The 25,969-nt window shown below is 32.1% G+C and overlaps 1 protein-coding gene across 1 annotated transcript in view; it reads right to left on the bottom strand.

The window, feature by feature from the left end:
* Window positions 1-354: 354 nt before the first annotated feature.
* Myo31DF (Unconventional myosin ID) overlaps window positions 355-25,969 on the bottom strand; it is a 185,458-nt gene continuing 159,843 nt past the window's right edge. Inside the window, exons 16-22 of the mRNA XM_035366471.2 lie at window positions 25,762-25,883; window positions 16,023-16,124; window positions 12,757-12,901; window positions 10,195-10,296; window positions 9,707-9,820; window positions 9,345-9,493; window positions 355-3,867 (exon numbers count right to left, since the gene is read on the bottom strand). Coding sequence (XP_035222362.1) covers window positions 3,702-3,867; window positions 9,345-9,493; window positions 9,707-9,820; window positions 10,195-10,296; window positions 12,757-12,901; window positions 16,023-16,124; window positions 25,762-25,883 — 900 coding nt within the window. The 3' untranslated portion in view covers window positions 355-3,701. The remainder of the gene's footprint in view (window positions 3,868-9,344; window positions 9,494-9,706; window positions 9,821-10,194; window positions 10,297-12,756; window positions 12,902-16,022; window positions 16,125-25,761; window positions 25,884-25,969) is intronic.

Raw genomic sequence — 25,969 nt, 5'->3', positions numbered from 1 at the left:
TAGGAACTTATTTTTATTTCCTATTAAATACAACACCCAATTCTATTACTCCTTTTAAAAACATCATTTATGACAAAATTTGTCATGTCTATGGCTAAATGAATATTTGTGAAAATAAAAACAGTTAATTTTGCCACAGTCTATGAACGGCTATTGACCTTGAACAAAGCTCAGATCTCATAAATTTACAAGTGTTAAGAGAAGAAACTTGAACATGATGCTGGGATATTTAAGTTTTGAATTTAATAGTTAAAAATACTTTGTTTTTTTGCATACCACTTATTTTTCTGTTGCGTACCACCAGTTGAGAATCACTAAAATAGATCATACTATTATGAATAAAGGAATACAAAATATGGCTGATTATCTTTATTAAAATTTCTGAAAACAATAAGCAATAGATTTCTAAAAGCAAAAAATACATTGTTTAGTTTATTATTTACAATGAATTTATGGTACAGTTTTGTGCATATTAGGTATATTTCACCAACTAACTTAAAAAATGAATTAAATTAATTATGTATATGAATTAAGAATTGAATTGAATTAATTTCAAAAGGATGATTTGTTCAAATTCTTTTATATGGATTTTCATTAAAAGAAAAGTCCATGCAGAGTTGTTTCAATATTCTACCATATCAAAATACAAATAATATTTAAAAATTAAAGCATACATTTTTAGTTAAAACAATTTTAGCTGTTTTGTGAAATAACTTACAAATTCGGAATATCAGGATGACATAAGGCACTTCAAATATTTTTTTCTATTAACGCTACATCATTTTTTTTATGTACTAGTATAGTATTATTATGTGCTACTACAGCATTGAAGTACAGTAATTAAAATATCAGTTTCTCCATTCAACCAAATCACAATTACCAAGTAAAAATCCTTATTTTTTAAATTTTCAAATAACAAGATCTGCAAGTAAAATTTAAATATGAGAACTAGCATTATTTATAATTTAAAGTATTTTGTGCTATTTTCCAGGATTAAATATTTATTGCATAAAAACTGTAGCATCAGTGTAAATACTTTTACACCAATGCAGTTTACAGATAACTACTGTGTAGTATTTAGCTGTAAAAACTGATACATAAAAATTTAAGAAATTATGTTTGAATATTAAAAGAATTGAATTTGGTGAGTTATAATATGCAAAGCTTAAAATACTGAATTCAACCTTTACAGGAAGATAATAAATCAGTCTTTACACTTAAAATACAAGTAAGTATAGCAGTTGCAACAGCATGAAGCTATTTGGTCCTAAAGAAAACAAAATGACTAGTTCCTAAAAATTCAGTCATCAAATGAATTTTCTCTTACAAATGAAATTTATAAATACACAAGAGAAAAATAATTTACTGAAACAAAATATCACAATTTCTACATTAAAACTTCATTTGCTTAAAAAATATACAACTTATAAGTACTACACTTTAAATAATATAAATATTTAAGTTTCAAAAGCAATAATAAAAAGTTTATGAACATTTGATTGCTATATCCATAGTCAAAAATATCTACAAACATATATGTACAACGAATTTTGTTACTAAAAATTATATGAATATTTAAACAGTTTCTGTCATTTTCAAAAACTTGGTGAAATATTAAACTTTCTATATCTTAAATCCCAAAATCTTATACTTAGTTAATTTTTAACATGAATGAAAATAATAGCAAGCCAAATTTGGTAAACTTTTGAACTCCAGAATAACTGAATTATGGGGGAGATGTCTTCAATGGGGTTGATCTTGAAGAATAAGTTTATTATACATTCTAATCAACTTTAAAGGATAATTTTATTGAAGGATTCTGGTGATGAAAATGTAAGACATGAATAAAGTAACATTTTAATAATAAAACCTATTACTTAAGAAAAAATTTTTTAAAGTTTCATATCTGATTGAAACGAATTCTCAATAAATTAGAATCATCAAAATGTGACTGAAGCTTTTAATGATATAATACGTAACAACATAATCTAATGAAAATAAGATTTCTCTCATTGCTTATCATTATTGTGATAGACAAATTAAGTATTTTACATACATCTGAAGTGTTTGAGAAAACATTATGTTTGTTTTTGAATGCATTTAGCAAAAATTATAATCTATTAGCATGTGAAACATCTACTAAAGCGAAAGCTGTTAAACGTGTGAAAAATACAAGCATGTGATCTATAGTTATTTCTAAATAAAAATGCTATTAATGAACATATTATGTGATTATTAACATATTATTATGTGAACAACATTATTACATAACTAATTCTGTGTAACACAGGATTTCAAATAGGTAATTTAAGGATTTGTTTCATGATACAGAAAGGAATTTCTATTTTTAATTCAGGCTTTGGTTATCTCAAATATTTTTAATAAATTCAACTGCATATAATGATTCTGTCCACAATAGTTCTATAAATCTAATAGATAAATAGTATAATATAGTTCTATAAAACTAGATAACCACAATAGTTCTATAAAACTAGATAATGCCTTATAATACTGATCTAATTTACATTTAAATTAGGTTAATATTAATAGGAAATAATGATTTTAGGGTAATACTCAATACAGGTACATAAATCCTAGTTTGTGAAAATGACATGATGAATCTCCTGTTGTGTATCTATTAAATTAGATTAATATAAATATGGAATAATATAAAAAGGAATTAATGATTTCAGTGTAATACTCAATTAGATATGTATAAATTCTACTTTTCCAAAATGATACAATGAATATTCTATTGATAACTACCATGAATTATAAAAAAGCTGTGTCAGATTTTATGCACATACTTGAAATGTTAAAGTATTTAATGCAGTCATTAATTTCTCAGAAAAATTTGTTTTAATTTTTTATAGTATTAAAAGAAGACTGGCATTCCTTATTATTATATTATAAAAAGAATAGTTTTTAAATACAAACATTTTAATAAATAATATAAAAGTTATTATTACTGCATGAAAATGCATAATAAATGGATAAAAAGTGAAACTTTTGACATTTACAAATTTATTTCATAGCATAAGCTATTAGAAAGAAATCCAATTTTTCAAACATGAAAGATTTGAAAACTTGTTTTGGCACAAACATTGAAAACAAAATATACAAATTTAAATGTACATATAAGCAAATTAGAAATTTAACCAAAAGTACAGTTTACATAATTGGAAGAAAAGTATTGCAACAATTAAAGGACGAAATTATGAATAATCACACTTTAAAATCCAATTACATAAAAATAAAATTTTTCTTCTTGTGTTATCTATTTCAGATTATTTTAACTTTACTACAAACATACAAAATCTTGAAGGCAAATCTGAATTAAGTTTTAAATATGAAAATCTCATGTATCACTTGATATACAAATAACTTTTGGACCCTTAGAAGGCACACATTTGAAACACAAGACAGACTTTCAAGAAATGAAAACAAAAACCAACTGGCATATATACAGTAAATGTTGAAGAATGTTGAAAGTTTGTTGTTGAGAATGTTGAAGAATTATCATTAATATTTAGTTAATCCAATCAATCATAGTATGTGTTACAGCACACACTATCCGACATGAAAGTAAAAAATACTACTTTTTTCTTTTCTTCAGAAAAATATTCTTGTGAAAATGTGAAAGTTCATAAAAATTTTAATATATAATGAACAGTGAATAACAAATACACAATTAAGGAAGATTATGCACTACAAGTTGGCCATAGCAAAACCAGATTTTGACCGTCCTTTTTAAAAGCTGGATGAATTGTTATATTAGTAGATTCAACTGCAAGCGTTCTGCTTTTGTTTCCCAACATGCACTGCAACTGTGGATTCACAATTACTCTTAAGTCTTTCCCTTGTAAGCTATAAAACAGACAACAATTTAAGTAATATAATAATACTGCAAACATTGAAGATTACAAAGCATGAACTGTATAGTAATGATAGTGATGGACAGGATTGAATTATCCCAACAACTATGATTGGTTTAAAATTATGCAAAAAAGAAATCTCTATTTGGCAAAGATTTTGAATAAAACTATCAATTTTAAGCTGAATCAGACACACATACCTACTTTCAGAAACAAAAAATTCTTTGCCTGAATAAGGTTATTTTTTCTGCCTAATTTTGCTTTTTGAAAATTGGTGTATTATTCTTCCACTCTGAATTTAACTATGATTAACATTAATTCAAATAGCAAAATTCTTTCTGAATATTAAAAAGAAGGGGACTGCTCTTCAGCAGAACATAAAGAACATTCAGCAGAACATCGTCATGTCATATATATATATACCTATATTTTCATCATTAATGATTTGAAATGAGTCTTTCTGCCTCTCTCTCTCTTCTTAAAATTTTCTGTTTTTATTTAAGTTAACATCTATTATATGCAGCATTTCATAATTATGTATTCTAAAACTATGTAAGCTAGGGGCTTTTTCAAACATCCAGTATAAGCAAGCTTGACATTCTCTTTGTGTGAAACATTCAATAACGAATTATTCAGTTTGATCAACACTAGCGATTATTGTTTAATATTTGTATGCTTTTCATTTTCTATGTATCCTAATACAGTCAAAAGTCTTTAATCCCGACTCGTCGGGACTTCGACGATTTCGGATTATTGATTTTTCTGGATTATAGATCATCAGTTTAAATCTGGTAAGATGGCATGCAGAAATTATAAAATTAAAAATATGAAACCATAATTTATAAAATAATGAGCAATTATGATCTAAAGGGTATCAAAATTTACAAAAAAGAAGCTTAATATTTATTTGTTTACTTTATTAAACATTTCTTTCAACGCGAGCATGCGTACCTTACGCATAGCCGAAATTAGAAAATTGCAACCAGAAAACTATTTGATTTGTATTCGTGATATTTATAATGACGAGGAATTTGATTTAAATCATATCAAAGACGGAGTACATCGAGATTAAATACTACATTTAGTAAGGAATTATAAGCCGAATAAAATAAAAACATCTGCCCTGAAGATAACGATAGTGCTGACAGATCAACTTCCAGTTCATTGCGCGCCGCTACATCGCCTGTTCCAAGCACATTAAGGTCATTGTTAGTGCATGGTGAATTGTTAAAAAGAACTGATTCAGTTAGTTCAGTGAGAGAACGGTTCTCATCATCCCTTAAAGGAGCAGTTTCGCTCATCTCTAGAAATAATGAAGCATTTTTATGGTTTTAAGGATATCAAAATCACAAAAAGCACAGTGTTAGTGTTTATTTTGTTTTACTAAATATTTTTTTAACATAAGTTGTTAAAGCAATTTTTTTTCTTTCTTAAAATTGTCCAAAGTCTGAAACTGCCAAAGTCCTTTAACATAAGTTGTTTAAGCAAATTTTTTCTTTCTTTTTTTTCTTTTTTCTTTCTTAAAATTGTCCAACGTCTGAAACTGCCGAAGTCCCGACTCTTTGGGAATCTCAGGCATTGTACTGTACTAAAAACAGTATACCAAATATTCAAAATGCTCTTGCCATATTTAACATGTTATATTAAGAAGTAAAGAAAAGAATTATTATTACATCCAACTGATTTTTTAATGCTATATATACAATAAATAATCTTAGCCCCTGTCATTGGAAATATTCAGATATTCATCAAGAATGAGTATTTAAGAAAGATACAAGATTTTTTTTAATAGCTCCTAAATATTTTTTTACCACAGTACTTTCTACTACAAACATTTGTTTTATAATAACACTGCTATTTCACTACAGCTGATATCAGAATTATCAAAACTTCCATTTTACAACTCACAGCATACATTTACATTATAATTTGAGAGAAATAATGAATTTTAAACTTTTTGCAATCCAGAAATTTAAGTTTCTTTGACAAGAAATAATTTTGCTGTTGCATGGAGAAATATGTTATAATTTAGAAGACACAATGAAGAAAAAATGGGCCTAGACAGATTACTCAACATTTTAATTAAATAGAGGGAAACTGGCAGCCTATGCATAGGAGAGAAAGCATAGCATATACATACAGCAGAGGAGAGAGATTGCATCATCAAGGCATGCCTCGATAACGGTGAACTATGTATGCATCAGGAGAAGACAAACAGCACATTAAATAGCAGATATTATATCATAATCCAAAAATGTAAACATTAATTGTTTACAGTCATTCCGATCTTTTTGTGTTTATATTGCAGTACTCTTTTTGGGGGGATTTTGATTTTTCTTTGGCCAACACAGCCCCTTTTTAATCTGCATTTCAGGTATGTCTTCAGATTTAGAGTCATCATTATCAGATGACTCAGCAGATGCCCCTGCCATGTGTTAAGTATATTTGAAGGGTGGTCTGTTATTTTATCAGCCGATATTTGCTCTACATTCAAAGGTTCTTCCTTCTTTTTGTCAGGAATATTTTCAAGAAATAAAACTTCTAAATCCTTTAACATAGTTAGTGCAGTTTTCAAATTCATCAATAAATTTAACCTCTCAGTTTATAACGATTTTTCTGGAATTTTTATTCTACAATCTGTATGCTTTTGATTTATTTGAGGATCCTATAAAAATATGTTCTGATCGAGAATCAAATTTTTCTTTAGACCTTTCATTAAGTACGAAACATTTATTGTATGAATACTTTGAAGTAAGATACAATTAGCTTGATGCCAAAAAGTAAATTATATGATGTCTTGTTAACTCACCGGCTTTAAGTTGGACAATGATTACATATATAAACAGTACAATACAAGGCTTCAGCCCAAAAGGATTGGGAGAAGATTATTTTGTAATAACAAACATCTGGACATTTCAGTTAAAGCATAATTCATGTGCTCAGCTCTCAAATCTGTTGGGGAGTTATGGATGCCAATAATTCTCCTATAATCCTGCATTCTTGAAGATATTTATACAATTTTTCTCTGCAATATTCAAGACTATTATCAGTATGGACTTTTATTTTTCTTAGATGATTTTTAACCACAGCTTTGTATTTAATGAATGCATCTTTTTTCTTAATCTTTTGTTTTAAGAAAACTAACTTCAATACAACATGATTTATCATCTACGAAGATGGCAAAATAACACAAGTCAGCATGAGATGGCACTCTCATAGGTCCACAGAAATCTGAGCGATTCAAACTCAGTATTTATTTCATTACTGTGCTTCCTTTACAGACTTTGCAGTCTTTTAAGAGATTCATTTTCATTAAAATTCAAATGTCTAACCATGTCATCAGATTTGAGTCTTTTCAAATCAGACTCATTCAAATGACCTAATTATAATGCCACTTTACAAAATCACTTACCTGTGCGATTGCAAGCCTTTTGGTGCTTGAATATAAAGATCATCATTATGAACTACGAACAGACTGCACTAGTATAGATCCATTTGGTTCTATTATTTCAGCATACTGTTCTGTAAAAAGCACTGAAGGATTATTTGCGGTAGCTTTAGATGTTGACAGCAAATTACATTTTAATTCCAGAACACATAGCATATTTCTGAGTAAGTCCACAACAGCACCTAATGAGAATGGAGCATAGTTGTCCCATTCCTGTTAAGTTGTTTTATGAGAACAGTTCCGATTCCTGTAATTTTTGCTGTTTTGTCAGTTGTTAACTTTATCATGAAATTCATTTGAGGATTAAATTCTGAAAATGACCTACTGTCACTGCATATCTATATGAGATGTACAGCCACTATCTGTTGTTGTTGTGACTTATCTCACTTGTTTGACAGTAACATCAGAACAAGCACATGAGATTCACTGTGACAAGGAGTGCACAAGATTATGCCTGTCATTGCCAAGAGCTTTCAGCATCATACAGGAGACAGTACGGTTTTGCTCAGTTCTGATTTTGATGGAGAGCACACCGGGGGTAGGGGGTCCGAGAGACTCCCACCTCTCTTTCCCTACCACCAGCCTCTCGAGAGGACTTTCGTCCCGACACATATTTAGAGTGCTTTCATTCCGCACAGACACTATAACATTTACAAACATCCATGCCTTCTCTGGTATTCAAAACTGGGCCCTTCAGCATGGCAGTCAGCATCGTTAACCACTATCCCTGTTGGGCAGCTACAGCCACTATCTAAGCACCATAAAAGCGCCAAGTCTGTTGACAAGCATCGTTTACTGCCAAACTAGTCAGTTCTTCATAACTAGTAGCCATCACAGAGCCCTGATTTCCCTTACCTGAGTCTGTACATTCTCTATTTGCTATATTCTTCATTCTGATGCCTTGTTCCCAATTTTTGAACAGTAATTACACTTGAAGTAGCAATGTTTTTTTTTTTTTTTAAATTCTCCCTCCATTTTTCTTTTGTTCTTGACTCCTCCTTTTATTCTGAGTATAGTATGCATTTTGGAATCTTGAAACATTTTCCCTTTTCTTTCTTCTCATTCTTCTAGCATTGTGATTTTGAAAGATTTGGGGATAGGTAATTCATCACGTCATTTGATGACACATTTAAAATTTTCAAAGTTTTCTGGAAGACTACAAAGCAGAAGAATCAATAATAAATCATCAGCTATATCAATTTCCACTTTTTCAAACTTAAAAGAAACACTTCAAATGTTTAGACATTGTTTCACTTTCAACCATTTTTCTAACCAAAAGTTGTCTTAACAGAGTCTTTCTTTGCAGGTCTTTATTTAACACAGTCCACTAATAATGGCAAGAAGTATGTCTGCCTGTGCTTTCTAATCAGCTTGGAGCTGCTGCTTTTCATCTTTGGTTCCTTCTGCAGGTTTCAGTTTTTTTTACCAATCACATAATCCCAGTGGTCATTTTTAATCAATATAGCTTCCAGCTGTAAAAACTCTTTTTCAAGCATTTTTATGGTAGTCAAATTCGACATAATATAATACAGTCTCTCACAGTCAAAACAAGATTGAACGATTTAAAGTAACGGCTTAACAGAACCCTGATCAGTTTTTACCTTCGATTAGGCTTAACAGTTCCTGCACTGAATTATGCTTACAAGTTCAAAGGTCAACACTCGAAAAAGACCTTTTCTTTAAAAAAAAAATATTTTGCTACTCTGACACAGCTGAAACATTCCTGGGCCTATAAACATTGAAGAAAAAATGGGCCTAGACAGATTTATAACATTAATCAACATTTTGATTAGATAAATGGAGACCCACAACATACACACAGGAGAGAAAAAAAAAGCATAGCATATACATGTACACGTATACATACAGCGGAGAAGAGAGATTGCTTCACCACAGCATGCCCTGATTAGGGCACACAACATTTAGGCCACGAAAAGCTAAGTTCTAAGCTAAATGGCGGATATTCTAATACAACAAATATAGATACTTTTGTTAGATAGGGAATTAGAAATTACATTTACCTATGCCACTGATGAACAATAATTCCTACAAGCTCTCCTACTCTATCTTCTTCATGATGAGATGTTAAGGCAGTAACTAAATCATTGCCTCCGCGCAGATGAAGTATGATCATTTGATCTGGACCAGGAGTCACACTAACACCTGTTAACTATTTTGGAAAACAAAAGATGTTAATAAAAATTTATCAATATTAAAATAAAATCAACAGATATATGATAGTGAAAAATATTTCAGATTTCAAACAATTTATCTCTAAATTGTGGCTATAAAATATACACAGGTAATGAAAGTTTAGTTCAGTGTTTAAAATGTAGATTAAACATCTCAAACTTAAAAAATTAAAAGATAATTTTAAACATACATCTGTTATTGGAATTGCTGACCGAAGAGGCTTAAACCTTTTGCTATCAAGCTTGTAAATAAATCGATCTGTAACAACAATTGCTCTTTCTGCACATTTATTATGCTTGTTAACCTAAAAAAGTAGAATAATTTGTCAATTTGTTGCAAAATGTAGTTCATAGGCATACCTATTAGAAAAAAGACTAATATTCATTTGTATTTTTAATTAGTCAGGAAAGACTTTTTATGAAACACAAGAACCTCTCTTTACATGAGAAAACTAAAATAATTGAAAAACAAATATAATTAAAATATGATATTTACTTTCATCTGAATTCAAGTGAGAGGAATTACTGATTAAGAAAATAATATCACATACAAATATTTATGTAAGAAATTATTTTACTTTATTATGTTTAGATGCTAATTTGCCTGAAACACAAAACATCAAAAGAAAAAGTCAACCATAAAAATTTTATTTGCAGTTAAAAAAAAAATACAACTCACTTTTTTTATGTAACTAGAGAAGAGCACTCGTTGGAAATGATCTTTGAATCTTAAATTCCCAATAGATGAAACAAATGCTGCAGTATTCTCGTTCTCAGAAGTCTTAAAAATTTATTTAAAAAAAGTCACTGAGCCATATTTATGAACACAACAATGCAGAGAAACAACTAGCATTAATCATACAAACATATAACTAATTCATACAAGGTGAAAATATTAATAGCATTTATAATTGTATGAAACAATCAAACTTTAAAAATGAGTGAAACTGACTACAAATTATCATGTAGTTATTTATAATATCTAATACTCCTTTAATAATATTGCATGCGAGTGAAACTGACAAATTATCATGTAGTATTTATAATATTTAATACTCCTTTAATAATATTGCATGAACAGTACAAATTTATTTAACTCATAAGCATAGAAATTGGAATAAATGACACCCCAGTGAGAAAAACTGAGTAATTCAAGGGAATCTATTAATGCCTTTAGCTACCAATGTACCTTTCAAGGTCATTTAAAAGATGGCGTAAAATAAAAACTATGTCAGGGCCAGCCACTTTCTAATCCGCTTTTCTTGGAGGTTATTTATCTGGCGAGCACTTTTACAAGACACTATATACTTTAGTACAAAAAAACAGTAAACCTGAGCATCACAACTTTCAAGATGCTCTTTTGCAAAGTAATTTACGCTACTATACCTCTCTCTATACAATATTTTGAACTGAATAAGAATTAGTATGTGTTATTGTTATAATACTTCTGCTAATAATTGAAAATCTGTTTTCATTTTAGTAAAGCTTTTGAGATGGGAAGTCTCACAATGGGGTGTAGGACTTAATCCTAATATCGCATAGCCACCACAGAACTATCTTTAATGATGTGCAGCTGGGTGCGATATCCCACTGAATTTCTAGCCCATAACAATATTGTTGTCACCTCTGAATATAAAGTTCTGGAGCTGATTCCATGTGTCTCATTCTCTCCAGACCTTTATGTGCTTACCATCTGATTCTCCATTCTGAAATCTGGATTCATCCGTGAAGAGGACATTGTACAATCGAATTGAGAAATTACGACACCACTTTAACCTTACCCCTCTGGATTGGGCAATTAGTGGAATGCAAAAACTTCATACTTAGGCCTACAATCCCTTCTGAGGAAGCTTTCAGTGCACAATACTGGCATATCTTATCTTACTAAGTGACATCATGGATGTAACAGTCGTGGAGGTAACTTACTGATTACGCTTATCAGCTATAATAATTTACCAATCTTCAGAAATAGTGGCAACACTTGGTTGACTGACTATAGGTCTCTAATCCTCTGAGCATTACAGGTTTAGACCTGAAATTTCAAAGTTCCTCAAAATGTCATGAATAAGTGCTATTTTCTTGATTTTAATTAAAAAATGACTCTTTCACTTTGTACCTTAAATCCTTTCTTCCAATATACATCCATACCAAAATCAGATACATTAAAGGCTGGCAGAAATTTTCATGTGTAATGGATAAGGAAGCCTGCCTTCTATACTAAATATTCTGTCCATACGACTGAGAAGGCTAAATAACTGTGACCTGTTTGGAATTGTTTTCATATTAAAAAATTAGCAAATGATCAATGCCAAAGAAAATCTGATTAACTGTTCCAGCTTCAATATGTCAAACAGCATTCCAGCACTCACTATTTGCCATTCATGTTCCCTCAGCCATACAAAGACAAATGTTATAAAAATTAATAAATCTTTCATATCGGTATTTAAATGGATCTCCTCAAAACCCTCAGAATGTTAGGATCTTCAGCAACTGTCTAGTTAGCATATTGTTTGAGTAGTCAATCATGATTAGTTAAAACATACCATATTTTTGTCAACTGCCATCTGCATCTGGAGTGATTTTCAACCACTCAAATTCAAGTACACTTCAAGTAGCCAGAGGAAAACTTTATGCATGAGAAAATATGGAGAAACAATCAAAGAAATACACAAACTCAAAAATAGATGTCATTGTTTCCATGTGAAGTTTGGTCTATGTTTGAAAACTCAGATTTTCTTTTCATAGAACATGATCTATCACCACAGCATAGAAGTGGCAATGGGAAACATGATTGGACTACATAGGAATGATTTCAATAATTAAAGAAATTCAGAAAGAACAAAATCATATTGAAGGTGAAACAGAGAAAAACCAGCCAGAAAAAAAAAAAGAGGGCAAGAGTATAGAAATGAGGATATAGAATGTTATTTCCGAGTTAAAACAGAAGCTAACTCTGCTAGAATTTATACATAGAAATGTGCACACATTTTTAAACTCATTTTATTTATTAATTGTATGTATTATTTATATTTTGGTTTATGCATCCATCGCTCTAATTTTGCAATTACAATGCTGAGAACCACCCCCAATCCGTTGCAACTTATCACCTAACAAGTCATCTTATTACAATAATGGAATAGACATATTACATATATATTTTAATAATGTCATTTATGGAAACACTATTCAAACACTGAAGTAAAAAGAATGATCTAATGGGAATATTATACAGCTTACTTACAGAAGCTAAATAATTTCCTTCCCACTTCCTATGAAATCCCCAATCTTGACGTCTTCCTTTCAGCACTTCAGCAGCCGTCACTTTTAAGTTAAGTTCTGCCCACTGTTCCCGTGGAATTTTCCTCAGTATCATATATGCACGCCATCTAAATACAAAAGTTGAATATCAATATAAAATTTTTAATTGCTTCAATTCATAATGTTCAACAGAATTTATTTTTACATGCAATTAATTTTTCTCCAGTGTCACCATACTTACTAGCTTGATAGACTCATGGAAAGTTCTACAAGTTGTTATTAGCATAAAATTTTACTATGTAAAAAGAAAGGAAAAGGAGGTACATCACAGAGCAAGTCTTGAAATTTCATGAAAATTCTGTGGCCTGAGATTATTAGCATGAATTCCATTCTAAAGCATTTACACTAAAGATCTCGCAAAAATTTAGCAGTCTGTGATTTGGATTTTATGAAAATTCATAGTTCAAATTTGCATTAAAATTTTCAGGCAAATTCAGATCCCTGGATTTAGATCAACACTTTATCTGTTTCTTATCACTAGTTTTTAGTCTGCAAAACGTATATCACAGGTGACAGAAATTTATTTGCATTTTTCTTTTCATCATATTAATTCTTTTTGTTACTTTTCCTTCATTTTAACAGCTAAATATTTAACTTTCCAATGGTTATGGGCATAAAATTCCCCACAGAAGGACAGGGTAATTTTGGAATTATAATCCACAAACTATTACTTACTCATGGCATTTTGGGAAACTTTAGAGTTTCAAAGAAAATCCCTTAATATGCACGGACAATTATAATGCCAAGCAAGTATAGCTTATGGAATTTTCAGTCACCTGAACCAAATGCTTATATTGGCATCTTTCAAGAGTTTGATGCCCACCACAGTCTAAGTGGAGCTTTTTGGAGTACATTATGATGTATTTGTTACTCCATCAAAATGTTGTCCTATGACCTTTCACAGTATTTAAATAGTATCTGCAATTGCCCAGTCAATTGAATGAATGAAAAGCGAATGTTGTATGAGTGACAAAGTCAAGGAATATAATGCACAGGATACGATCTTGAGATTGCTAGTACTGCTCTCCATTGGCTAGAAAGTGACTAGACTTGGCTTATTTAATTACGGCAAAGCACACTAAGGCTATCTGCCTAAGGGGGAGGGATGCGTTCATGGAGGACTTTCTAAGGGAAACTGACTCGTATACACGTTACACATGGGGAAAACCAAGAAAACGCCCATGCAGCCAGCCCACTCGTGGGATTCGAACATCGGACCGAACTACCAATGCTCAGCGACTTTACCACTCGGCCACTGGTGGGCCACAGATAGAAAGTGAATTGCGATTGTATGGCAGTTGAAGATTTAATTCACCCCCAAAAAATAATAAAAATAAAATTAAAAAATACCATAAAAGCTAGATGCAGAATAATTAAATGAAAATTAAATCTTCAGATATAATGCAAAAATATTTACAGACTAATAGTTGAAACTTAAATTTCTCAGAATTAAGTAGATAAACTTACATTTCTAGAGAAGTGCTCTTGTACTGCACAGTTAAGTCTGCATGAAGATCTTGCTTAGTATGTCATGATAATATGAGAAATGTAGAATAAATGTGATCTGGAGTAAACTGATTCTTGAGTAGAATGAAAAATATACAGGATATATACAAAATTACCAATACACATCATGGTGAATAGTTAGTTCTCAGGCTTTGACCATATTTTCAATAGTGAGATCATAGTCAATAATTCGTGTAATTGCAACATGTTGCGAGTTCTTCATTTTACTGAAGAAGTTGTGCACTGTAGCGCGAATCTAATCGATAACAGTTCGGACTTTCAGTCTGAAGTGTATCTAGGAATTTCTCACATACTAGAAAGCATTAACTATAGTCTGGATGATTTTATTTTGGAAAACTTCTAATTTTTTTACAAAGAGTTTTCTCTGTAATTGCCCAGGCAGAAACTCCACATAAAAGTATTGTGCAAATTAATGTTATTCTGGGATATAGCTTGGATTTTCTTCCCGTGAGATTGTAAATAGACATGTAAGCTCCAATTGCTTTGTTTAAAGTAGCAGTGATGTGCTCTTTGAAGTTTATTCGAATGTCAATTACTCCCAAGTACTTGTAAGTTTTTCACAAGCAGAATATCATTATCAAACACAATGACTCTATTAATCCCGACTTCTTTCTGTATCTTACATAGAGAACAACTCAGCATTTTAATGCAATTTCCATAGCTTACATTCGAGTGCAGCTATGTTCATATATAACTAAAGATTATGGATGCATTGATCTTTCTAGTATTGTGTCATCTGCATATTTTAAGACTTGAGATGACAGCTGAGTAGGAAGGTCATTGATAAAAATGTTAAACAATGCAGAAGCTAGAACAGATTCCTACAGGATGCTTGAAATGATGATATGTTTAGAAAAAGAGTTCCTCCCCATCTTACTTGGTATCTTTTCTTTGAAGTAGGAATGTACAAGTTCAATAAACCTCAACAGAGATGAATTTCTAATTTGGGAATAAGACCCTTGTGCCATACTCTGCTGAAAGCTTTCTTGAAGTCAAGAAAGCAGGCTGCAACAGCTGATTTCTAAATGAATGTATCAGCAGTAAAATCGAATTTGGTGTGTGGCCTTTGCAAAAACCGAACTAAAAGGAATTAAGAACATATTTTTTCAGATGTTAAGTGAGCTTGGAGTTGAGAAGACTCATGACTTTATAACTCTAAGTATATTATTGAATTTTCCCAGGCTTGGCTATCATGATGATAACAGAGTGTTTCCACTGTAGGCTGAGCAGTAAGACTGCTGAATATTTGTAGTTTTATTTCATTCAAATCTCTGCAAACAGGTTGGTTGCATGGGAATTTCTGTGCTTTTCCCTTTACATAACATGAACATGAGTCAGTTTCCTTTAAAATGTCCTCTATGATGGCATCAGTTCTCTTAAACTGAAAGTCATGTGTGCTCTGCTTGTGAACCTTTATGATAAGTCCTCATTACAGTAATAGTATATAAATCATAATTTTAGGAATTTAATCAAAGTATTTAAAAAATAAATGAATCAACAGTAGCATTAATAAGTGCAAAATGCAACAATAACAATTACAAGTTTAACACATATGTTAAAAATCTGCTTTTAGGCATTTAATAATGCAATCAAAAATAATTAATTTTAACACTTCTAACTCTATATGCCAAAATTATATTCTACCAAAAACTGAATGGATACCTTGAATGGATTTTATGCAGAGCAGATGATACATCATGAAGCATAAATGGTACTGGTGGCCATATAACTTGTTTTCCATGATCTTTCGTTGACTTAACATTTCTAAAAAAACATAAAAGAATTGATTATCCCATGAGTAACTTTTGTTAAATTATTACATAACTGCTCACAATTACTCATTATTTCATCAAAATGATGTAATGAGGAACATATGAAGATGAATTAGTTGTAATAAACAACTATATCAAATACTGTACCTCACACAATTTCTCTTCTACAGATTTTAAAATTACTTCTTTTTCTATTTATTTAAAGAGAGAGAAAAAAATTCGCAGAATGATGTAGATTTTTTACAAATAATTGAACAGATTTAAGTGTAAACCTAAAGAGAAACAGTTAAAAGGCAGATTAATGAAAAATTTGAGTTAAGCACAGAATTTTAAAGAAAACATTTGAATTCCTAACATCTGAATTAAAAAACATCTTAGTACAGTTTCCATATGAACTAACCAGCTATGCCAAACACGATTCTTATAAAGAACTAAGAAGTTACTTTCTGATATCAAGCTACAAATTAAAAAAACCAAGTAGATATATGCAACAATAATTTTTCAAGATTATAAAAATCTTAGAAATGTTCATTACACATGACCTATAAGGTAGAAACTGATTTAAAAAAGCCAGCTTTCAATTTATTTAAGCAACAGGAAAGACCAGTACTAACTGATATTAGACAAAAATGAAGTATCAAATGTGAATCACATCCCTAATGTCTCAACTGCAGTTTCTGGACTCTGAAGTCACAGTAGCATATTCAGACTAATATCAGCCAACTTACTTTACAGTTGAAAGACTTGTTAAAAACAATTAAAATACTTCAGATACAAGCTTTAATGTCATATGAGCAAACTGCTTTTGATTTTGAGAAAATACAGAATTGCGAATTTCAATATGAATATGTCCTTGCCCAATCTGAGGTAGAGTAAATAAAACAGTCTGTCACTTCATTAGTACAGTGGGATTACTGAGAACCATGACATTAATAAAGAGAAAACCGAATTTAAATTGTCAACCTGGAAAATTATGAATCTTTTGACATCCGCATAATTAAATGTATGTAATATTTTCTCACTCGTTCTGAATGGTCCCAAAAAGCACACTGTACAATTATGGAGATTTCCGGTTATGTTTTACCACCAATCCTCGAATTCCATATCACAGATTATGTTCTTACTGCATTAATATAAATATTAACAAGACATAGTGCACAATAAAAATTAAGCTTTATTTAGGAACTTCGCGCACACTGCCCGACAGCCTGCCTGTTTCGCTCCGCTCGCTACTCGTAAGAAACTTCTCCTCTAGGGTTGCCACACTTATCGGAGGGCGCAAGGCACGCTCCTTATCGCCATCACCACAGAGTTTTCCCCCAGTTCCTTTAATGGTTATTCAAAGGAACGACATAGGTTATGAAATTATCTCAGAGTATCCGTACTGTCGGGTATTTTTACATGATTACAAAATTAAAATATAAAATTAGAAAAGATCAAAATGAAATTCAATATATAACAAGGTATTGACACATATAATAAACATGAAATAACAAGAAATATGTTAAGATATGAATTTTAAAAGAAATGTTTTAAATTGTTATGTAAGAAGCAAGTTTCTTAGGGAAGTGAACATGTCTTCCCGATCTGGTGACAGTTTGTGTCGTAGAGAGTTCGTTTGCAGATTTATTCTGCTGAACTGTCTTTAAGTCTTTATTTGTTTTCAGTTCAGGCAAATTAGAGTCCGAAAGCAAATAGGCTGGTTTCACACAGTCTATAGACACAGTAGATTTCAGACCGTTAACGTCAATTGTGAAAGTTTTGTCCGTTCTAGAAAGGACTTTATGCGGACCTGTATATGGTTGGCACAGAGGTGGCTTAACTCGATCGACACGTAAGTATACATGCGTACACGACTTTAAGGTAGCACTTACGTAACATTTTTCTTGGCAATGTGCAGATGTTGCTATTGGATTCAATTGTTGCATTCTATGCCGAAGATTCGTGATAAATTGTGTGTCATACGGAGATATCTTAGATGACGTTATCATATCACTAGGCAGCTTGAGAGTTGTGCCATACACCAGTTCAGCACAAGATGACTGTAGATCCTCCTTTACGGCTGTCCGAATACCAAGCATAACAACTGGTAGTGTTTCAGTCCAGTTATTGGTCTCGTGAGCCTTGAGAGAAGATTTTAAATGTCGATGAAATCGTTCAACAATGCCGTTGGACATTGGATGATAGGCTGTTGTTGTGATTCTGTTCGTACCCAAAATGCGCGTGAATTCTGCAAAAAGTGTGGATCTCATTTGAGAACCTTGGTCTGTTGTTATGATCAATGGGCAGCCAAAACGAGATATCCAACAGTTGAAGATGGCTCTGCAAATGGTTTCCGTTTCCATATCCGGGATGGGAATGGCTTCAGGCCATCTGGAGAATCTATCTATGAGAGTCAAAAGGTACACATTGCCTTCTGATGGAGGTAACAGTCCGACGATATCCATATAGATTTCTGAAAAACGTGCATCAGGAAGAGAGAATGTGCCCAGTGGTGCTTTAGTATGCCTAGTAATTTTCGATTTTTGGCAAGATTCACAGGATTTCACCCAATTTTTGATATGACGTTTCATATCGGGCCATACATAACGAGAACAAATAAGCTTCGTAGTAGCTGCAATTCCTGGATGTGACAGATTATGCAGATGATTAAAGATGAGTCTGCGAAAGGAATTCGGAACAAATGGACGAGGAATGTCTGTTGATATGTCACAAAGAATATTATCATCAGAATATTGGCACGGTTTAAATTCCAGTTTCAAAGATGATGTGTTGTTTTTGAGAAGGTCTTGCACCTCCGGATCATGCCGTTGAGCTTCCGAAAATTTTTTAAAATCCAAAAATGGAGATTTTGTTATGGAATCAATTTCGATTCTTGAAAGAGCGTCAGCAACAACGTTTTTTGAACCTTGCACATGCCTAATATCAGTAGAGTACTGAGAAATAAAATCTAAATGGTGCAATTGTTGAGGTGAACATTTATGAGGGTTCTGTTTAAAAGCATATATTAACGGTTTTTGATCCGTATAAATTATAAAATTTCTGCCCTCTAACATGTGTCGGAATTTCTTAATTGCAGAATAAATAGAAAATAATTCCCTATCGTACGCGGACCATTTCTGTTGACTTTTACTGAGTTTCATAGAGAAAAATGCTATAGGTTCCCATGTTTGTTGAGACAACTGCATAAGTGTGCCGCCTATTGCGACGTCTGAGGCATCTACCCAGATGCTTAGCTGGGCTCCGGGAATAGGGTGTCTCAAAAGGGTAGCCTGAGCAATGGCATTTTTGGCAGCAATAAAGGCTTGTTCAGCATTCTCGTTCCAATTTAATTGTGGGGATGAATCCTGAACACGAGAAGGAGATTTCTTTTTATTAATATAGCCTTCTAACAATTTTATTAAAGGAGAAAGAATATGTGCTGCTTTAGATATGAAACATCTGTAAAAGTTAAACATGCCTAAAAATCGGCGAAGCTGAGTGAGAGTGGTAGGTTGAGGAAAATCTAAAATACATTTGACTTTGTCAGGAAGAGGTTCAATTCCGTTTTCACTAAGGTGAAAACCTAAGAAATCAATAGATGTTTGACCAAAGGTGCATTTTGAAACATTTATGCAAAGTCCATATTTCTGAAGTTTGGAAAATAAAGCTTTCAAATGCCTGCAATGTTCCTCAGAATCTTTAGAGGCTATGAGCAAGTCATCGACGAAAGCGTAAACACCTTCTAAATCCCGCGTGACTTCATCTATAAAACGTTGAAAAGTCGCGGATGCATTGCATAAGCCGAATTGCATACGGATACTTTCGAATAAACCGAATGGTGTGCATATGGCGGTTTTGTGGATGTCGGCTGGGTTAATTGGTATTTGATGGTATGCCTTAATCAGGTCGACATGACTAAAAATTTTAGTACCGTGCAATGCAGCAGTAAAATCGGCTAAGCATGGAATAGGGTATTTGTCTTTTATCGTTTGAGCGTTCAATGCTTGATAATCTCGTACAGGTCCCCATTCCAGACTTCCCTTTTTTGGAACCATGTGAAGTGGGGATGCATAATTGCTGCTCGAAGGTCTTAAATGCCCCATTTGCATCATAGTTTGAAATTCTTGTTTTGCTATTTTTAAGCGATCTGGAGCTAACCGACGAACCACAGGTGGACCTTTAGTTATGATATAATGAACGGTGTTATGTTTAACAGGTTGGTTAGGATCTGGTAATCTAGTAACTGAAGGAAATTCTTTTAAAATTTTGTGATATGGTGTATCACTAAATACAGTTTTTACTGAATAAATGCTTGCATTTTTCACGCAACCGACGGTTTTAAAATGCGTTTTTAAATCTTTGAGACATTTGTTTCTGAGATCAGGCACCAATTCAAAGAAATGGAGAAAATCTGCTCCAAGAATGGGTGTACTAACATTTGCTATAAGAAAAGTCCATGTAAACTGTCGTCTTAATTTGAAATCCAAAGAAAGTGTTTTTTGACCATAAACATGAATAGTAGAAGAATTAGCAGCGAAAAGTGTTTGTTGGGACGAATTCCGTTTTTGAGAATTATTTGCTGGAAGTAAGGACACATCAGAGCCGGTATCGACCAAGAATGAAAGGTTTGTTCTACGGTCACGAACGAACAGGCGACGTGAAACTTGAGGCAAAGAATAAGTCGCCTCTATTCTTTGCTGGTTTCGTTTCCCTGCCATGGACAAGGTTTTGTACATTTGTCATCTCTACACTTTTTCCCAAAACGTCTATGATACCAGCAAACAGAATAATCTCTCCTTTTGGAATTGCTTCTTTCCTTATTGCGATCTCCGCGATTTGGCGAGCGACCACGAGAAAGAGAAATGCGATCAATACGTTTGTTTAATTTTTCTATTTGTTTAAATAATTTATCCTCAAGAGACTGATTGACTGTGCGAGAAACGGCACAAGTCCCTGGGGTTGGATTTACTTCTAAAATTCTGTCGGCAATTTCTGCAGCTTTATCTACAGTTAAATTGGAAACCGCTGCCAAAATAGACTGAACAGTCGAAGGCAAACGTTGAAGAAATAATTCTAACATTAAGTTATCAGGAACATTTAAAGATTCTGCTCGACGTTTCATATTTCTAAGCAAATCGGAAGGTTTTCGAGAACCTAATTCCTCTCCAGATAATAATTGGCGAATTTCTTGCTGAGAAGATTCTCCTGAATGATTTATTAACTCAGTTTTGAGCTTTGTATATGGATCAATAGGGTCTGGTTTCATAAGTAAATCCCGTACTATTGATGCAATATCTGGAGGAAGATGAGCAACTACATAATTATATTTAGTAATGGATTCTGTGATAGGTTTGGGGGTGGCGAGAGCAAAGGTACTTTCACACATAATAAACCATAAAGATGGGTCTGATCGGTTATAAACCGGAATTTGGACGGCATAATCATAAGACATTGTGCAAGGTTTTTAAGCCAAAATAAAAGCAAAAATTTAACTAAAGAAAATGAAATTAAATGATAAGTAGAAAACGTAATTATAAAATGATCTATAATTACTACTCATCTGTGATCCGGAGGATGAAAACCTATGTAATCCATTACTTCTGGTTTGGAGATCTTGAGTGATGGCTTGTAGTCAAAACCGAAAGTGCTTGAGAACTGTTCATACGATTTAACACAGTCCGGGTTACCATTATAGTGATTTCCTGTTATGTTTTACCACCAATCCTCGAATTCCATATCACAGATTATGTTCTTACTGCATTAATATAAATATTAACAAGACATAGTGCACAATAAAAATTAAGCTTTATTTAGGAACTTCGCGCACACTGCCCGACAGCCTGCCTGTTTCGCTCTGCTCGCTACTCGTAAGAAACTTCTCCTCTAGGGTTGCCACACTTATCGGAGGGCGCAAGGCGCGCTCCTTATCGCCATCACCACACAATAATGGAACTGCACTGATGCTATTTATCTCTCTATTCTATTTCAAGGATTATGTGCATTCTTTCTTTCCATCTCTCCAAGAATATAGATTACAAATTCATGCCATATTCCATAAATATACTATTTCAATATTTTTCATAAAAGAAAATTTAAGGACATTCCAATTACTATTTGAGAGGTTTAAGAACGCATGAAAAAAAAAATCATTCAACCTTCTAAACTTTTAATATTTCAAATCTCATTTTATTCAGCAATAATTTTGCATTTTAGTATATTAATTTTTTTTAAATGTAATAACCAAACTGTTTGCTCTCAATCTCCTTAAAATTCATTAATACTAAAAATCGTATATCAACATATTTTTCAAACATTTTAACATGTTGACTGCCCAACACGAGATAACTCGTATTAGTGCTCTTCTTCAGGACACCCAATATGAGTTATCTCATAGTTTCTTGACTTGCCACTTTAGCGCCACTACAAGTTACTTAGTCGCTTATTTTAGCTGTACTGAGGCGACAAGTCGAAGCATGTCTGTATGAATCAACTCGTAGTGGGCTTCTGCGAAAAGCTTTGTCTAACAAAAGCCGACTACGAGATAATTCGTAGGACCCTTTTTTCTACCCCCCAAAAAATCCTGTAAACTTTTTAATGATTGTTAAAAATCATAATTTGTGTTTTTAATAAATTAATATGATTAAATTGATTTGGGTTCTCGGACCGGAATCCGAAAAGTGCCATGGCAGTCAATGTGTTAAGCCCAGTTCTGAGATTATGATTACTTATACAAAAAATATATAAGCAGTACATATAATATTAAAGATTAAACAAAATTATTAAACTTAATTGGAACCAACTGGCAATGGATTTTTATTCATAAATTTTAATTAGACACATCCCTGCTTCAACAATATGTTCTGCACCATTTTTTGTCGCTCTGCAGCATGCAAGGTTGAATGCTTTTTTCCCCAAAATTTCTCTGCATTGCGAAACCTTTAGCCTAGACCCTGCTCAGGATTGAAGCAAAAAAACTTCCGTCTTATAAATATGATCGCACTTAGTATACATCACTTTTCCTTGCCTGTTACTGCTTGATAAACTACATCTCTTGTTTTGCCTTCTTTCTCTATTGTTTAAAATGTACACTTAATACATGTAAAAATAGTGAGACACATTTAGCACCCTAGTGTGGTACCAATTTAAGCACAAATGTATTTGTGAGGAATTTTTCTTGTTAAAGATAAAAATGTTTTAACAATCAAACAAGTTGTGATGAGGATCATCCAGAAAGTTAAGTTTTCCATATTGCCAAAAGATGAGCTGCAAAAGGACCAAAACGCAAAGGCACAACCAGGTTGTTAGTGGGTGAGGCTATTGTATGCAGTAGTTGTAATTTCCTGATCACTTACATTAATACCATTATAGTGTGCAAAGACTCATTTCTTCTCCTGTCATCTGTGAGGTGAGGTCCATGATAAGGTTTTTGAACCCACAGAATGTAGCGCCAATTGAAATCTATTGTCAATTGTGTTTTATGTATGAAGCAGACGTGATGAGACTCTTTCTGAATGGCTCGTCATAAGTTCTCTAGTGTTGTGCACGAACTTTCAGCATTCACTGTAATATCTCAAGGCAAGAAGTCAACGTGCAGAATGCCTTTCCTGTCCCAGAAGACTGTGCACATCAATTTGCTTGCAGATACAGTCTGCATAAATTTAGTTCAGCATGGACTGTGCCAATGCATCGACTGTTTGGTTTCTGGGGTGAAGTGATTCTCATGTCTCATCACACATAATGATCCTTTTGCGGTACTCATCGCCTTCATCGTGGTACCACTGCAGAAAAGTCAGTGCTCCCCCCACGCATTTCATTTGTTGTTGGGTGTAACGTGTGTTTCTCCATGACAATGCTTCCAAGAACCATTCAGTAGGTAAAAACAGCTTTGACATAAAAATGGTGTGTCTTCCCACAGGCACTCATCAACTGATTTATTAACAAGCAGTTTTACTGAGTGACCTGGATATCTCTTACAAATGACTATTGCCTCTCTAGCCTTATTTTAGATGTTATCTTGCTACAACAATTCTAGACGTTTCTGCTTGTATAAGCATGGGTGAATACTTTTAATTCTTGTATGGTACACAACTAATATTACTGATGCCTGATATTACTGCTAATATGGTTACTGTCTAATATTACCCTGCATTTATACCAGATTTCATTAAATTCTGTCTCCTTTTGAGGAAATTTAAAGAAATATATTTATTTTCTTAGTTTTGAACAAAAATTCAATTGTTTGAAACTGTACCTATTACTAGCTAGTCCAATGAAAATCTTCAGTATCAATATTGTCACTTCATCGCAGGCTGCTCTGGCTAAGATATCACATTAGAATCCTTCCCCTACACCACATACACACTTCTACAATTATTGTCTCTGCATTTTCTATTGACGATCACCAGTTATAGAGAAACCTGTTTAACATACTGAATAACATATTATTGTTTGACCTTAACAATTATTATTAATTTACATATCACCTTAAGCAAATGCATAACTTCCCACACAGTTCTAATTATTTATATTAATGATAAAAATTATAAAAGAATTTTCTCAAGACTGTTTATATCTATGTCTGCACATACAGAACTAATATTCATATTTAAATATATAATCTTCATGCTTGAATAAAAAATAAAATTTTCATCTTTAACTTAATGTCACATTTTTGCATGAATAAAACTAGCTTTTTTATTTAAAATCATACAAGAATATGACTACTGATTAATTTATTGTGAGTACAGCTGTTTTGAGTCACCATTCTCCCAAAAAGTTAAAAGCAAAACATTCTTCTAAAGTTCCAAGACCAAGAACATGAAAATAGTGTATTTAGGGTACAGTTTTTATTACAATTATTACAGTTTAGTAGTTCAAAGATTTAAGTTTTATAGAGAGAAAATGAAAGTAATGATTTAATATACTTTAAAAAATGAAAAATAAAATGCATATATAATTAAAGGGAAATACTTATTCAGTTTAATAGTTAATCAAACTTTCTACCATGTCATAATTACAAATTTCACCAACCTAATTTATGTTCTTCTAATTAAACCTGGCAACAACAAAATACCTGCCCTTGGGATGAAGAATAATACAACGTTCTTGATATACTATTACAATGTACAGAGTAAGTTTTGGGTTTGTTAAATTATTCTGGCCTAATTAATTTTAAATTTAATGTTACATTTCATTGAATTTTTGATATATTACATATACTTTTATTTACATTATAATGTTTTATTTTCACATTTTTACATGTTATGCTCATTGATTTGATACTTATATTTTGTTCTAAAAGTATTTTTGCATTTAAATAAGGTTTAAAAATAATGAATTTGTTAAACTGAAATTTAAACTTCAAATTCTCTTAATTTAATTTTAAATAGAACTTTAATAAGAGTATTTCTCTTTAATTATGTTTAATTAAATCATTGCAGCCTTGGTACAGGATTCTTAATAGACCTTTCTACATTTAATTATTTGTTACTATTTACATATATAATATTTTGTTATTTAAGCATACTTAGAAAACATCAAAAATTATTTTCTGCAAATAAAATAATCTATAATGTCAGATAGGAACTTTTGTTAACATAAATTTGAGAAAAGGGAGAAAGGATTCATACTACTTAAAATCAAAATACCTGAAAGCATACTGCACACTTTCAATATACTGCCTTAGTTTTTGCTGTCGATAAAACCGTATTATGGCCAAAGCAGCAAGCATCTTTTTGTACCTTAACCTGGCAATAGCACCTCTCCACATCTAAAACAAGCAAACGCAATATATTACATTTGTATCCTATGAATACACATTTTTTTTTTTTTAAATTCCAAACTACATGGGGAAAC

Source organism: Stegodyphus dumicola, chromosome 6 (genome assembly GCF_044657685.1).
Source record: "Stegodyphus dumicola isolate Sdum_Otavi_A_Nest chromosome 6, ASM4465768v1".
Lineage (NCBI taxonomy): Eukaryota > Metazoa > Arthropoda > Arachnida > Araneae > Eresidae > Stegodyphus > Stegodyphus dumicola.
The sequence above is the reverse complement of the archived record's forward strand: the minus strand, read 5'-3'. Positions and strand labels throughout refer to the sequence as shown.